General features: G+C 47.9%; 1 protein-coding gene across 1 annotated transcript in view; it reads right to left on the bottom strand.

The window, feature by feature from the left end:
* The window catches only part of DOCK2 (dedicator of cytokinesis 2), a 462,975-nt gene that overhangs the window by 49,184 nt on the left and 396,701 nt on the right, over positions 1-17,090 (bottom strand). Inside the window, exons 34-36 of the mRNA XM_018065716.1 lie at positions 10,243-10,328; positions 2,740-2,896; positions 337-377 (exon numbers count right to left, since the gene is read on the bottom strand). Of these exons, the coding sequence (XP_017921205.1) occupies positions 337-377; positions 2,740-2,896; positions 10,243-10,328 (284 nt within the window). The remainder of the gene's footprint in view (positions 1-336; positions 378-2,739; positions 2,897-10,242; positions 10,329-17,090) is intronic.

Here is a 17,090-nt window from a genome sequence, read left to right as displayed (position 1 = left end):
AATTTTTTCCCTTTGAAGCTGGCCAATGATCTAAGTATTTGCCCTCCAAACCCTAGACTAGGGCTTCACACGCCAGCCTTGCAACAAACACAAGCGCAGTTCACCAGCACGACTCACAGCAAAACAGCACGGCACGCCGCAGAGCTCCAGGTGGGGTTGGGAGGCTGACTGTAGGAGCATGGAAAGAGCTGAATCCAAGAAGATGCACAGGAATCAGAAGGTCCGAGTGTCAACAAGATGTGCTCACGTTCTGCTGAAGGCAGTGGGGAGCCATCGATGGATATCGAGCAGAAGAGTGACACGGCAGGTTTGGGTTTTAGAAAACAAAAGTCTTACCTTATATACATCTCTTCCCGATTATTATCTTTGTAGAAATTCTAGATAAGGGAGGAAAAACAGCGATGAATGTTTTTCTTTGCAGAACAGCAAGGGTGGAGGGCATTGTAATGAAGATGAGAGGAAACTGCTATTTACTATCTGGGCGAGATGGGAGCAAGAAATTTACTTTCCTGAATGCACCAAACTGCTTATTCTGACTTGAAAGTCACTTCCCTGATCCTTAGACTATAAAGGGACAGAGGACGTATCCCAGCCATCACATCAGGAGGTGCAATCCAGCTACTTGCTGCATTGACAGAGAGGCTTTCGGGAAGACTGAGGGAGTTCACTTTGACAAGTCTACTATGAAAGGCAGCCCAGCTTGACCTTTAAAAGCTCAGATCCTGCACTGAGGAGAACTCGAGTTGGAATCAGAGTAATAGCAATGGCCAGAGTAATAGTACATTAATCACAACAGATCCCGGTGATGATAACAGATCATAACTTGTGTCAGCGCAGAACTATCAAGAGTTATGCTGAGATTCCACAGTCAAAAGGCTCACACAGACCAGTGGGCGTTCTGGAATCACGTGCGTTTTAAAACAAGTCCTCACAGATTTTGTGTCAGAAGGTTAGGATCTCACACTTGAGCCACATCTGGAGAAGATCCAGGTTTAACTCAACGCACCCACGTGCACCTCAGGCTCTCAGAGGGTGAGACGGTGTGTTCCAGGGCACAGTCAGTGGTTGGCAGAGTCCCACGAGACCTGCAGACACGCTCACCCCATCCTGTTCTTCGTGATACTGTGTTTAAGCCACACTCCAAAAGCAACAAGATGTGCTTAAATTCTATGCTGGGTTTAAGCTGCTCACAGACCTACCTTTCCCAACTTTCTTCCAGCTCAGACTCTTGTCAGTGGAAGGCCAGTTTCTGCAACCAAGTTCTACATCTCCAGTGACAAGACTGCAAACTCCTGGAAAACCCCTCCTTTGCGCCCTTTATGTAAAGCAGGCCGTGTGCAGTTGCTAGCAATGAATTCCTTTCTGGTGTAAGCAGGAATTTTAACTCCCCTTAGCATTTCAGAAAATCAATGGCAATATCTAGGGTGTTTAAGGAGTCCTCTTCGGGCAGATGGAGGACACACAACAGAACTCTAGGCTCACAATTTATATTTCTGGAGCGCTGGAAATGTCGGGGGGATTGCTGTAGTAGATGCCACGTGGTCCTTAGGCCAACCTTACTCATTTTAACTCCCGTAGGGTGGGCTGACCTGGTGAATATTAAGCACCGTTGCTGCTCTAGCTGTCTCACAACCTCATCACAGGACATCTGAAGGGGAGACTGGGAGCTGGCCCATGGCAGGTCGTGTGGTGCAGAGATGAAGAGGCTGGGTTTGGAGTTACCTGCTCTGGTTAGCTTGTCCCATGGTAATCTTCTATAAATCCTAGTTATGGGTAGTACTTCATTTCATAAGATAAGGAAACTAACACACAGTGAGCAGTTAACCATGGGTCAGAACTGCACTCTTGCCTGGAAAATTCCAGGGACAGAGAAGCCTGGCAGGCTACAGTCCATGGGGTTGCAAAGAGTCAGGCACAGCTGGGCGACCGAGCACAGTCCCACAGGACTGCATAACCTATGAATCAGGTACTGTTATCTTTACCATGTAACAGATAAGCAAACCACCCTCAGAAAATTTCCTTGGGTATTCTATTAATTATCCGAGAGAGGGTGAGAATAGGCTGTGTGACTCCAAAGCTCATACTCTTAACCTCTTTACACCACTGCTTTCTTTCTCTGTGGTGTGTTAAGTGCCAAAGGAGATACTGCCATCCCTTGGAATCTTCAGGGTCACAGTGCCGGGACCACCACAGCCACCAGAATACAAGGATGCTCAAGTCTCTTACATAAAACGGTACGTTAATAGTATTTGTGTATAACCTGCACACATCCATATACTTTAAGTCATCTCTAGATTATTTGTATTTACTAAAACAATGTAAATACTATGTAAACAGTTGTAAATCCAATGTAAATGCTATGTAAACAGTGGCTAGCATCCAGTAAATTTAAGTTTACTTTTTGGAACTTGGTGGATTTTTTTTCCCCACCTGGTGCTTTCTGTTTGTGGTTGTTTCAATCAGTGCATCCCAACCCCCTGTCCATGGGGTTTCAAAAAGCCAGGGAGAGCTGACTACGCTCATTCCCATTTCATGCATATGATAAACTGAGGCCCAGGAACGTGACAATGATTGACTTCAAGTCACAGAGCTGGCAGATGTCGAGAGAGGGATTCCCTCTCCTGTTTTTCTGATTTCTAAAGCCCTGAGCGAGGCCTCTCCACCCAGAGCAACAGCAGAACCCAAAGTCAGACCAGCCCCCATGACTGCCCTGATTGGACAAGGGGAGAGCCCACATACCAGCAGGTTCACTGTGCAGCTCATGCGGTTGTCTTTGCTCTCATCCGTCATGACGCCCCGGTAATCCAGAAGCTTCTCCAGGAGGCCTTTGACCAGGTTCACAAAGTTCTCCACCGACTTGCAGATGGTCGGGTGTTCGGCAGCACACTCCATCAGGCTGCCGCACAGACGGGAGGGTGGTGAGCTCAAAGGCACGGGAGAAGGCACGCTGGGGGCGGGGCGGGGCGGGGCGGGGCGGGGCGGGGCGGGGCGGGGCGGGGCGGGGGTAGGGTGGGTGGAGTAAAAGCCAAACAAATCTGTGAATCCAAGTTCCCTTGGTTCACTGTGTCCTTTTGTTCCTTTATTCAGTCCTTATTTATACTCTGATTTGGGGCTTCCCTTCTACCGATTTTTCCAGTAGTCATGTATGGATGTGAGAGTTGGACTATAAAGAAAGCTGAGCACTGAAGAACTGATGCTTCTGAACTGTGGTGATGGAGAAGACTCTTGACTGTCCCCTGGACTGCAAGGAGATCCAACCAGTCAATCCTAAAGGAAACCAGTCTGGAATATTCATTGGAAGGACTGATGCTGAAGCGGAAATTCCAATACTTTGGCCACCTGATGTGAAGAACTGACTCATTTGAAAAGACCCTGATGCTGGGAAAGACTGAAGGCAGGAGGAGAAGGGGACGACAGAGGATGAGATGGTTGGATGGCATCACCGACTCAATGGACATGAGTTTGAGTAAACTCCAGGAGTTGGTGATGGACAGGGAGGCCTGGTGTGCTGCAGTCCATGGGGTTGCAGAGTCAGACACAACTGAGCGACTGAACTGAACTTGGGGCTTCCCAGGTGGCGTTAGTGGTAAAGAATCTTCCTTGATGGTTGGATCCCTGGGTTGAGAAGATCCCCTGGAGGAGGGCATGGCAACCCACTTGGGTATTCTTGCCTGGAGAATCCCATGGACAGAGAAGCCTGGCAGGCTATGGTCCATTGGGTCGCAAAGAGGCAGACATAACTAAAGTGACCTCAGGGGCATGTTGACCATATAGTGTAGAAAGTATTTAAAAATTTTCTCCACCAACAAAATGAGAAAAAATAAAATTAAAATTGTAGTGTGGGCAATGATGTGCAGAAATAATTACTTTTATAGACCCATATTGGGAGTGAATCAGTACAACTTCCTGGGGTAGCAATTTTCACAGTATCTGTAAAAATGGTAAAAATACATATCTTTTGATCCAATAATTCTATTTGGGGAATCTATTTTATAGAAATAATCCCATAAGTAGGTAAGGGTATATTTATAATACTTAGAAATTGTGTCTAATAGTAAAATAGTTGGAAGCATTCTAAATGTCCAGTTAAAGCATATTCACAAAATATGATTCAATGAAGCCATTAAGAAGTAGGCCAGAGATCAATATTTTGACACAAAAATCTCTACAAAATATATAGTTGAGAAAACCAAATCTCAGAATAATATTTGTTTTTTAATTTAACGATCTTACAAAGAACCTACCATGTCCTAGGCATTATTCTAAACAGCTTACAAATTTTAACTCATTTAATCTACCATCACAATCTTATGAAATATTTGCTGATGGGGAAATTAAAGCACAAAGAGGCCAACTAACTTGTTCAGGGTCGCACAGTTGGTAAATATTAATAACAACAGTCTGGCCCCAGCATCTGCCCTCACGCACCACATGCTATATGTGAGTGGAAGTCTGTGTCTACTTCATGTGTTTTTGTGTGTTTATAAGTATGACCATCAGGAAGGATGAACACCAAACTCTAAATGCACACTGCTTCAGACAGAGGGTCTAGGTGGAGGAGCAGAAGAGGACAGTGTTCACTTTGCGACTTAAACGTTCATATGTTACTTGAACAAGTTACAACATTTGTTGTAATATTACTATTCTAAATCTTAAAAACAAAAACTAAAATGGTGACATTCCTTAAGTAACTATTAGTGCTAGGCAATATGCTAGAGTGGGGGTGGGGAGAAAGAGATATATATATATATACACATACACACATATATAAAGAATTACGCCTGCTCTTAAGCAGCCCGCAGGCTGGGCATGGAGACGCAGATGGATTGCAGCTTTGCTCCATGGTTACTTCTCAGTCGCTTATTCTGCACCGTGTGTATGCACTCAGTTGCTAAGTCGTGTCCGACTCTGCAACTCCACGACTGCAGCCTGCCAAGCTCCTTTGTGCACAGGATTTTCCAGGCAAGGGTTCTAGAGTGGGTTGTCATTTCCTTCTCCAGGGGTCTTCCCACCCCAGGAGCCCCTGTCTACTTCATCTCCTGCATTAGCAGACGAATTCTTAACCACTGAGCCAGACACTGTCTAATCACTTTTTCTTAGGAAATAATAACGGTCATTCTGATAAGTAAAAATGATTCCTCTTATTTTGAAGATGAGGTCATCAAGGCTCAGAGAGGTTAAATGTCCTTCCCAGTATCACTCTGCTAGTAAGCGGTGACCTTGGGAATCAAGACAATCACTTCAGTGTTTCTCTGTGTTCTCAGGCATCTTGAGTCGACAAGCACTTCTCAGGCTACATCTGTTTCTGCCTACTCTGCCTGCAGCAGTTTAGGTCCCAAGAGTTCCTAGGAGGGGGAAAGTAAGGAAGGCAAGGACTCTGGAGGGTCATTTTGCCCAGAAGCCAAACCAGACTGCAAGGAGATGACATCTCAAACTGTGGCTGCGATCAGACAAATCCATCTTCGCTGTAGGAAAAGCACCTGTTCCCTGCTCTCAAGGAGAGATGCAAATTGCTCTGTGATTTAGCCCTGTCTGGCTCAGTCACAGCTGTGCCTCACTCCTTCTGGGATGGTCACTTCAAGCCTTGTTTTCAATCTTAATGACAATGCATTTAAATTTTGTCCCCGTGTTTGGGGTGTGATTTCTCACAGCCCCCCAGAAGAAGACATGTGAGGCTGTGAGCCCGGCCAGATCAGTGGCTCTCTGTGCTGGCTCATGGCAGAGTCATAAGGGGAACTTCTACAAAACTCAAGGCCCACCCTAGGTTGATGTCTTTGTATCTCTGGAGATGAGGGTCAGCCAGTAAGCAGTATTTTATTTCTTTTCTCTAGATGATTCTAATGTGCAGCCAATATTAAGAACCATTGGTTTTCTCTGCTGTTTTGCAGACTTAAATATGCATAGGGATCACCTGGGCACTGCATTCATGATTCTGATTCATCAGATTTGAGTTAGGGCCTGAGATTCTGCATTTTAACAAGCTCCCAGCAGATGCTATACTGTTGACTCTTTGAGAAGTAAGGGTTTAGAAAAAACAAAGTCTTGGGTTTCTGACTATTTTTCAGCCACAAGGTAAGAAGACTGGTCATATGGTCTAGGGTTGGTGAGATGGATGGGCAGATTGGTTTGAAATAACTCATCTATCCATCATTCATCACCATCCATCTAGCCATCTGTGTGTTCAACATGAATTCTTCTGGGAACTAGGGATTCAGAGATTTCAGAAATAGCAATTCACTGACCTCCAGGAGTTCACGGTCTAGCAGTGAAAGTAGATATAGAAATAGAAACTCACCATAATTCATGATACTATCACTTACTGAGTACGTGTGTTCCAGATGTTGTGCTAAGCTGGCTTTATTGATTACCTTGTTCAATGCTCACATCATCTCCTTGAAGTAGGCATCATTATCACCCTCAATTTGTAGGCTAGGTTTGAGGCCCCCAAGAGGCTGGGTTCTAATCTTGATCCTGCCAAGGTCACACACTTTCTTTGAGTCCAACAGTGGAGTGTAAGTGACAAGGAAAGAGAGCTGTGAGACTCTCACAGTGATGCGGTTATCCCGCACTTGGCGGGAGGAGGGGTGGCACACTGGGCACCCGGCATCTGTGCTCCTGCCTCTGTGGGGATGGAGGGGGCTCACACTCCCCCCAGAATGGTTTGCATTCAGTACGGAAGGTCTTCAGAGCGAGAAGCCCAGGCCCACAGCCTCTGTCAGTGCTGGACTGGACTCTCATTTATTCCTTTAAAGACTGTGTATGGTGTGCTTCTTATGACAGGTCCTCTTTCAGCTGAACTGGTTTGAGATCTAGGCCCCTGAATACACCTTTTCTGTCCCCTTCAGGCTTCTGGCCCCCTTGCCCCTTCTAGAAATATTCCCAGGCAGATGGAATACAGGAGGCTAGAAAGTGTCTTGTTATTCCATTTAATGCGGGACTCTCACTTTAAGACAGATGTGGACAATGGGACTGGGCTCCAAAGACAGCTCTAAGGATGGGGAGGGGCGAGATACTGTGTAAGGCTGTGCACGCACAAGAGCATAGGAATACTGAAATTTAGCACCACTGCATACCCTAATACTGGTGCCCTGATTCAGGGTTTCAACTGCTACCAGAGGGGAAGCCGTGTTCTACCCACAAAAGCTGCCAGGTTGTGTGCCCACCTAACTGTGTCTGCTCAGAGTGGGTGCTGTGTATTAGCGGAGGCCCTGAAAGATGGGAGGAGCTGGAAGAGAAATGATACAGAGGCTCATGGCTTCAACTCATTAGACCAGTATCCACCTGACTGGGCTTCCCAGGTGGCTCAGTTGAGAAGAAACTGCCTGCCAATGTAGGAGGCACAGGTTCAATCCCTGGGCCAGGAAGATCGCCTGGAAGAGGAAATGGCAAGCCACTTCAGTATTCTTGTCTGGAGAATTCCACGGACAGAGGAGCCTGGGTGGCTGCAGTTGATGGGGTCACTAGAGTCGGACACGACTGTGTGCCTGAGCACACTCACGCAGCCACTAGATTAATGATAATAATAGCTGCCACTTCCAGACGACCCACAAGGCATCACAAACTGTAATACGTACTTTTCATGACGTATCTTGTTCGTTCTCAATAAAAGCTCTCAGAGTTGGATGGCATTTTTATCCCCGATTTGCAGCTAAGGAAACTGAGGCTCAGAAAGTCAAAAGGAAGGAGCAGGGACTTGGTCCCTGGGTGCTCTGATGGGGTCCTGATACTGTGGGTTGGGCTTGATTAGCTTTGAAAAATCATTCACACCTTTATTTCAGCAGAAAAATAATGAGCTGTTTTTAATTTCCTTGACCTCCAAGGACGCCTTTTATAAATAATCACTCAGGAAGGATTTGAAAATCCTGCTGATCATCTGAAGACCGGCTGCAGGGCCCCGTCCGCTTATATGAGTGGAAATTGCCAGCACCATCCCTGGTTTCACTTCTGGTCAATATTTAGATTTTCCTTTCTTGAGCTTTAAGAAAAATATTAACACAGCAAAATGTCACCTCCTCCCTGAACAACCAGTCTCAGTACCCAGCGAGGAGCAGAGGAAGGGTCTCCGCTCCAGCCGAGTGGCCTTTGCTTTCCAGGTTGTTTAGTGAGGGCTGTACGTGTGACAGGAGGCGGCATGGCCAGCTGGGGTGGTGCTGCCTGGGACTCAAGGCTGCTCACTGGGCTCTGCCTGCTGGGCCGGGGAGGGAGGGTCATGGCGAGGGTCAGAATAAGACCTTCAGCGTGCTTTTGTTGTTAAAGCAAAAATTTCCTAAGAGGATTGGGGAAAGAATTCAAGATTGACTATATATCAGAGAATCAAACAAATCAGGGAATCTACAAATAGGAGGGAACTTGGGATGTGTGAGCCATCCCAAGGGTTCACACCTTAGGAGAAGCCCTCACTTCTCATGGTGTCAGAGACAGATGTTGGGAGTTAGCAAGCGGATCAAACAGCATTTATTCAGCTTCTACCTGCTGTGTCCATTCTTCAATATAACCACAGGAGGCTGATTATCCCCATTTTACAGATGGGGCACACTGAAGCCAATGCTGTTTTATGATTGGTCCAAAGGTGTGCAGCTGCTGAGTGGCGGAACCAAGATGAAAGTCCTCCAACAGCATACAAATGATCAATGTGCACATGAAAAGATTCTCAACATCATTAGCCATGTAGGAAATGGTAAGTGAAATGACAGGGAGATATCATTTCATGTCTGCTAGTGAAGTGAAAGTTGCTCAGTCATGTCTGACTTTTTGCGACCCCATATAGTCCATGGAATTCTCCAGGCCAGAATACTAGAGTGGGTAGCCTTTCCCATTTCCAGGGGATCTTCCCAACCCAGGGATCGAACCCAGGTCTCCTGTATTGCAGGCAGATTCTTTACCAGCTGAGCCACAAAGGAAGCCCTCATATCTGCTAGGATGTCTATAATTGGTAAGAAACATATTAACAGAGGGATGTGGAGAAGTTGGAAGCCTTGTACATTGCAGGTAGGAATGTAACTGGTATAGTTACTTTGGAAAACAGTTTTATGGTTCCTCAGAAGGGTAAACATAGAGTTGCCATATGACCCAGAAATTCCACTCCTAGTTATACACCCAAGAGCACTGTGAACATGTGTCCACACAAACGTTTGTATATGAACGGTCATAGTAGCGTTATTTGTGATAGCCCAAAGTAGAGACAGTCTGAGCAGTTATAAGCTGATGAATGGATAAACAACATAGGGTATATCCAATCAAAAGAAATGAAATCTGACAGGCTACAGCATGACGAACCCTGAGAGCACACTATAGCCACAAAGGACTATGTATTGTATAATTCTGTTTATATGAAACTTCCAGAATAAACACATGCAGAGAAACCCCGAAGGGGAGGGGATGATGGTGAAGGGGTACAGGCTTTCTCTCGGGAGGTGACAAAAATGTTCTAAAAGTGATTGTGGTAATGGTTGCAGCTTATGATTGTGATTGTGAATTGTGATTTGTGATTTGTGATTGTGATTGTGAATTCACAGTTCCGTGAATACACTAAAAGCCACATTGGCTATTTGTATGTTGTTGGAAGATTTTCATCTTGGTTCCACTACTCGTCACTTTAGGTGAACTGTCTGCTGTATGAACTGTATCTCAATAAGCTGTTAAAACATTGTCCTGAGCCCAAGTTCTGTGCTCCTAGGTGCTGTCCACTGCCCACTGCCTCCCTAGGCCTGTGTGCTGGAGTTCAGCAGAGCTGGGTTCAGTCCCAGCTTGTCTACTTGACTAGCTTGACCTAGTCTCCTCAGACAAGACACTTCCCTGAGCTTTAGGGGCATTGCTGTGAAATGAAATCAAACAGAGAAAACTCAACTAAAGGAGACAATACAGAGAGATCACTTAATGAGTTTTCCACAGATCACGTGTGCTCCAGATCTGTTGACTGTGATCAATATCTGTCAAAGATTAAAAACGAGAAAAAGGAAAGACAGCAAGAATTATTCCACAGGTAAGAGATAACAAAAGCGATCATCTTGGTGGAATATCTCCCTCTCCGCTACACAGCAAAGTTTCTTTTATCACCTGTTCCATCAATATCAAAGAAATAGCCACTGCAGAGAGATGTGAGATTTCTCCAGAAATGGAGTTTCTTCAATACCCACGAGCCTCCAGACTGGTCTCCAGGGGAGGACAGAGACCCTGGGGTCGTGAGCCCTCGGGCCTCAGGCCCGCCCTCCTGGTTCCTCCCACTCTGGGTCCTAAACTCACATTGACTCCAGCAGCTGCATGTACTGCTCGTCCCCTCGGCCACCTTCCACTTCATGGTCCAGCTTGAGGATGATTTCATTTTCAAACTGAAGAAATAGGAGATGAAAGTCAACAATCACAATGTTAGAAGGCTGAATGTTGAAATTAGTCCATTCAAGACTTTAACCAGAGCTTCAGGGAGCTTTCATCATTTCCCAGGCTTCCCAGGTGGTGCCAGTGATAAAGAACATGCCCGGCAACACAAGAGATGTAAGAGACTTGGGCTCAGTCCCTGGGCCAGGAAGACCCCATGGAGAAGGGAATGGCAGCGCACTCCGTCATTCTTGCCTGGAGAGCCCCACAGACAGAGGAGCCTGGCAGGCCACAGTCTACAGGGCTGCGAAGAGTCGGCCATAACTTAGCAACTGAACAGCGGCAGCAACTCTCAGGTTTAGTGCTGGAAACTGGGAATGCATTAGGAAACAGGACGCTGCACTTGCCTTTTAGGAGTTCCTTGGGAGTGGAGAAGAGCAGTAGGTGGTTAAGTGCTGGAGCAGAGAGAGAGGCATATGAAAGACAGACAGACAAATAGAGGGAAGTCTTCAGGGAAGGCACACAGCCCATGCCATTTGACTTTGTTCTCAGGTCTATGTTGAAATTTTTCAGGAGAAAGGAAAGAGAAAAGACATTCCAAGCAGAGAGCATGGGCAAAGGCTCTGAGGTATGTGAGAGCACCGATCTTCAAGAGGCGGCATGCTGGCATGATCAGCTATTATTTCTGCATGCCTAGCGTTTCTTTTTTTATACTTGGATAATCACATCCACCTTAATTTCAATTAGTGGGACTTAGGTGGGCTGAACACATCTCCCTAGCTCCAGGTGTGGATACATGACATAGGCCAAGCACTTGATCAGTGTCTTTCATTATCCAGACCCTACAGTTAAGAAGGGCCCAGATCAAGCCAGTGAGACTCAAATCTGAGGTTTTGCTGGCACTCTTAGCAAAAAGAAGTCTTTCTGCTTAACTTGAAGATTGCTGGGGAGGAACACAATGAAGGAATCTGCCTGAGGATGACACCAATGTAGTGGAAAGCAGAGAGGAAGGGATAGGAAGAGGCTGAAATCTGATATTTTTGAGCTCCTGAATCAAGCCACACCTGAAGGTGTAATATTTATGTGAACTGATGCCTCAGAGAGTCAAGACTGGTGACAACTATAACAGAGATCAGACTAGCCAAGTGAGGGCTTCCCAGATGGCTCGGAGGTAAAGAACCCGCCTGCCAAAGCAGGAGACACAAGAGGTGCAGGCTTAGTCCCTGGAGCGGGAAGATCCCCTGCAGGAGGAAATGGCAACCCACTTCAGTATTCTTGCCTGGGAAATCTCATGGACAGAGGAGCCTGGTGAGCTACAGTCCATGCATGGAGTCACAAAGAGTTGGGCATGACTGAGCATGCGTAGTTAAGTGGCCTGAAAGCACCTAGACACCAATTTTCGCAACGTGGAAGCCAATGTGTGCTTTGTCTCCCATGTTCAACGTCAAGAAGCATGTCAACCCAGTTGAGTTTAGGGCTTATATAACACTTTGAAGGGCCATTCAGTGTCTCTTACATGGCCAAAATACAAAGATGGTTTGCAAACTGTTTTAATATCATGCCTTGATGAGTCCATCCAAATCATGTGACCAAACTCATCTCTCATTTTACTGCTAGATAAGAAACTGGCACGTTGAGAGGGGAAGGAGGCTCTTGGTGAAGGCCGCCAACATTCAGGGAGCCCTTAGGCATTCCTGGGTCCTAATTCTTCACCTTTAGTCCTCACAATAGCCCCATGAGGTCTGAAGTCAAGGGTCACCTTTAAATGCTATCATGCATTGAAAGCAGCCAGCCCCACCCTCAGAGTGTCAGTTATTAGCACAGATGAACTAGAGGCTCAGAGAGTTTGAGTGGCTTGTTTAAAGTCTCAGGTGGATGGCAGGAATCTTCAGGCAAGTGCTCTCCAGTGCACAAAAGATCAAGCCCAGTTTAGCTGGCTGGAATCCTTTAGGTGATGGAAGACAGAGACCAGATTCGCTTTCTCCTTGGTTCACATATCGCCTGTGGGGATGTTGTTCCCTCTCTTCTGTGTGCTAAGGGCCAATGCAAGGACCAGAAACTTGTGCTCGTACAGTTTGTGTTGAGAAAGAATCTCCTATGTGTCCACAGTTGAGGAAGATTTATGGAAGGAGATGCACAGGTCTGGAAAGATGGGTAGGACTGTGATAAACATGAAAAGGAAGGGCATTCCAGATTGGGGAGGTGGGGATGGACTGAGCAGAGGTGTGGAGGTGGGACTATGGAGAAAAGTGAGGAGAACAGTTCAGCTGGAGCACAGAGTTCAAGAAAGGGTGGAAATAAGAACAGAGCCGCAGGTATGGGGGCCAGCGTGATGAGGGTCTGGGCTGCCAATCTATACAGAATCATGCCCCTTATGTGATACATTTTGTTAAGCCTGTTGTATATGCCAAGTGTCACCCAAAGTCAGGCTGGCATGAATAGCCATGTCTACTGTGCTGAGCCCAGGTAGGAAGAGAGACAGACAAGGGACCACAAGAGAAGCTGCTGATGTTAGGTCAAGGGGGTAAATAAGCACCGGCTTTAAGTGTCTCCTCCATCTCCTTCACCATCTCGGGAGAATGAGTAGGTCTTTCTAATCCTCAGCTTCATAGTTTATATCAGGGCTCAGCAAACACTGTCTTAAAGGGCCAGTTAGTAAATATTTTAGTTAGGCTTTGTGGGTCAGTCTGCCACAACTATTCAACTTTCCTGTTGTGGTACCAAAGCAGCCACAGCTGATACAAAAACAAATCAGCACGGGTATAGTCCAGTAAAGCTTCACCAAAGAAAAAAGCGGCAGGACAGATTTTGCCTGTGGGGTCATATTTGCTGATCCTGACTAATATAATAGGCATCACTGTGGCACCTCCTGCATGGGGTAGTTAGGGAGACTGGGGACATTTTATTTACAAAGCACTAGGCGATTGCACAGGCTCAAGTGCGCACTGGGTTTTCTTGTCATCTTATGATTACTGCTAATGTTATTGTTATTACTGCTGAATGTTACTGGAAAGCAGCTCTCAGGGAGAAAACCAGCTTTGCGGAGCTGTTCAATGGTAAATGCTGGCATGCTTCCTCCTCATGAGATGAACTTTCCTTTGGAGCTGAGAAGTGGATGGGGTAAATAAGCACTTGTCTCAGGGTCACAAAAGAGCCCAGAGGGAGGGAAATTACAGGGTGCCAGGAATGTGCAGAGCTGATGATGCCAGCCACGCCTGAGCCCTCCGGGGCGGGTTGGAGAGGGGAGGTTTCAGTCAAGTACATCCCAGGGCAGACTCTGGTCCTTTGGGCTGCTGGGACCAGCGGTGGGCTACGCTTGGGAGTGGCTTTGGCCACAAGCTTTGGCATCAAACAGACTTGGTGTGGGGCTTCCCAGGTGGCACAGTGGTTAAGTATCCACCTGCCAGTGCAGGAGACGTGGGTTCAGTCCCTGGGTTGGGAAGACCCTCTGGAGTAGGAAATGGTAACCCACTCCACTATTCTTGCCTGGACAATTCCACAGCCAGAGGAGCCTGATGGGCTGCAGTCCATGGGGTCACAAAGAGTTGGATATGACTGAACACACACACACACACACACACACACACTTAGTTTGAGTCTTGCTTCGACTGTTTTTCCTACCACATGACCTTGAGCAAGTTAATAAGCCTTTCTGAGGCTCAGTTTTCTCATCTTTTAAATGGAACTTTAAAGCAGCACCTACTTTATAGTGTCGAGGGGAGAAGTCAATGGGAAACGCATGAGAAAGGCCTGGCCTGGCGTTTAGCACATAGCAAGTGCTTGGTATTTGTTAGTAACCGTCATTATGACGTCACTGACACTGTTCTCGCCATTGGCATCTTAATCTCATTTAAGCTTTACAACAGTGAAGGGAGATGGGTGTCATTATCCCTGCTTTATAAATGAGGCAACTGAGGCAAAGTGGGACCTTTGCCTTGGGTTTCAAAGGATGCTGTATATGACTTAGGGCATACCCAAGGGTCCTTTACACTGCCAAACATATACTACATTATGGCAACATGATGGGCCTTACTCCCAACATTGCACTGTGTAGAGCTTAGGGAGTAGCCCCGGCTTCGCCAAATTATTTCCATTTCATCCACAACTAAAGACTGCATCACATCACTGATGCCTCATCCCACCCTGCAAAGTGGATATTTGCTAAGGAGCATCTGCAGGTTACTTTTGCAGAAGTTGGATGCTACAGGGACTTCCCTAGTGGTCCAAGGATTAAGAATCTACCAACTAATGCAGCAGACATGGGTTCAGTCCCTGGGCCAGGAAGATTCCACCTGCCGGGAGGCAACAGAGCTCATACACCGCAACTACTGAGCCCCTGCGCCACAGCTGCTGAAGTCCGCGCGCCCCAGCGCCCGTGCTCTGCGAGGAGACGCCACTGCAGCGAGAGGCCCGTGAACCACAACTCGGGCAGAGCTCTCACCAGGCCGCAACCAGAGGAGGCCTGCGAGCAGCAAGACCCAGCACCGCCCAAAGCGAATAAACGATAAAAAGAGACCGTCCAGATGCCTAACTTGAACCTTCAGTGCTGAGGAGCAGAGAAGTGAGCTCTAGGAGCTCGACTCCCTCTCGTGGCGAGGGGACCTCACACGGCCGCACGCTTGCATCACGCCTTCCCGGAACTGCTTCCTCTGTCTCTCCCGACTGCTTTGGAACGTCTCAGCTTTTTTCATCACCTTGTTTGCCTGCACTTTTTTTGATAGGAGCCCAGCTCCACCGAAGTCTGAAATTTAGGGGACAAGAGCTCTTCTTCAAAGGTAAGGCCCTGACTATGACAGGGGAGGGGTCAGAGAGGTGACCAGCTAGGGTGGCACAGAGATAACAAAGAGGAGAGTGGCATCCATATGCCAGCCTGGGGTCTTCTTTGCTGCCAGTTGTCCAGCGGTGGTCAGAAGCCTGCCTGGGAGGAGCTGGAAAGGACAGCGTCATGCAAAGGTGGGAGGTGACGGGGATCAGCGCAGCTTCCTCTTTCTCTCTGAGTTGTCCCATCACTTCCTGTTTCATTTCCTACTTCATGAAGCTTGAGTTTGGTATTATGATACCATAATAATGGTATTATTCTACACATTTTGTGGATGAAAAACTGAGGCTGAGAAAGGTTACCTAACTTGCTCAAATTTACTCAGCTTATAAGCATCAAGTCTGCCTGGCACCAACGCATACTGTCCAGAAGACAGTAGGTGCTCAGTACATGTTTATTGAATTGATTTGCTCTCTTCCACATGCTGTTCTAAGCCATCTGAATCACCATTTATCCCATGCCAAGACTCAGTCTCAGCGGAATCTGCCAAACTGATATCTTTGTCCGTTCATTCATTCCACAAGCAATTACTGCGTTCCTGCAGTGTTCCAGGTGCTGTTTCGTGCCTGCTCAGTCCTGTCAGCCGTGCCCAGCTCTTTGTGACCCTATGGACTGTAGCCTGCCAGGCTCCTCTCTCCATGGCACTGTCCAGGCCAGAATACTGGAGTGGCTTGCCCAGCCCTTCTCCAGGCCGTCTTCCTGACCCAGGGATCGCACCCACACCTCCTGTGAATCCTTGCGCACTCCAGGCGGGTTCTCTGCCACCAGGGCCCCCTGGTGAAGCCGAGGTGAAGGCACTGTCTTAAGCGCTGCTGTCAAATGCCACTGTCTCTTCCTTCTCTGAGAAAGGGATCCTCTCCTTCCGAGAGAGGAAGGCCCTCCTTCCTGCCGAGAGCCCAGACGCTCACGATGATCAGGACGTCATCCTGCTCCACAATCTGCCTCATCGGTAACCGCTCTACTCAGTGTCTGCATCGCGGGACCTCCACTCCTTCCCACGGATGTCACCTGAAAAGACCATAGCCTCTCCCTCCACAAAGAATTTGCCGGCAAGACAACCGGTCTAACCATCCCCCTGGGGTTGCTCAGGCAGTAGCGAGCTACCCTCGTTATCCTGCATCATAGAAACATTCGCTGGAACGCTCCTCTCTCTGCCCAGGCTCTCCCTCGGAAACGCTGTGGGACGGGGGTCTAAGCGCCTGCATTCACACTGAGAGCACTGACGAGACCCCCACTACATTCGTCTCGGGCGCTTGACAGGTACTGAGAGTCCCGGGCCTCAGGGAACTGCGCCGGCCCTCAGAGAGCTCACGGTCTTGAGGTGGAGGCGGACCTGTGAGCACACTGCCGTGCTCTGGGGCAGAGGTGTCAGGCCTGAGCCCTTTGCAGACAGGACGAGATGCATTTCACTTCAACTGCAGCAGGCCCACTGCAGCTACAGCATGGCCAACTCGAAGCCCCTCTTGCTGAAATGTCCCAATCCAGTGGATGTGAATTCCAGTCCCAGGTGAAGACAGAGGCCCCTGAGATGGTCTGGGGTGAAGTGATATCCTCATGAGGGGTAAAGGGTATCAGTAAAAAGCATCAGCTATTTTGCTGTGGTTAGAGGAGAAGGCAGGGGAATCTGGTGACGAGGCTGCAGAAGAAACCCTGCTCAGATAGACCGGCCTGTGAGCCTCCTCCCCACCGGACCCCCAGAGTCTGCCCCCTCCCTGCCTCAGTCCCCCCGTGCACCCCCTGCTGGAGCACACCTCTGTCTCCTGCATTCAGATGCCCCACTGCCCCCAGGAAGCAGGACAGGCTCTGTCCAAGTGGGAGGCCACAGCTGAAAGGTGACTAGGGTTCGCCAGGTGAAGAATGAGAGGAAGAGCCCCGCAAAGGCACGGCAGCAAGAGAACTACAAGGCCCCGGGTGTCAGGCCAGAGGGCCTGCTGTGAGGGGGAGCAAAGGTCCTGCT

This window comes from Capra hircus, chromosome 20 (assembly GCF_001704415.2).
Source record: "Capra hircus breed San Clemente chromosome 20, ASM170441v1, whole genome shotgun sequence".
Taxonomy (NCBI): Eukaryota; Metazoa; Chordata; class Mammalia; order Artiodactyla; family Bovidae; genus Capra; species Capra hircus.
Note: the sequence above shows the minus strand (reverse complement) of the source record. Positions and strands in the feature narration are given on the sequence as shown.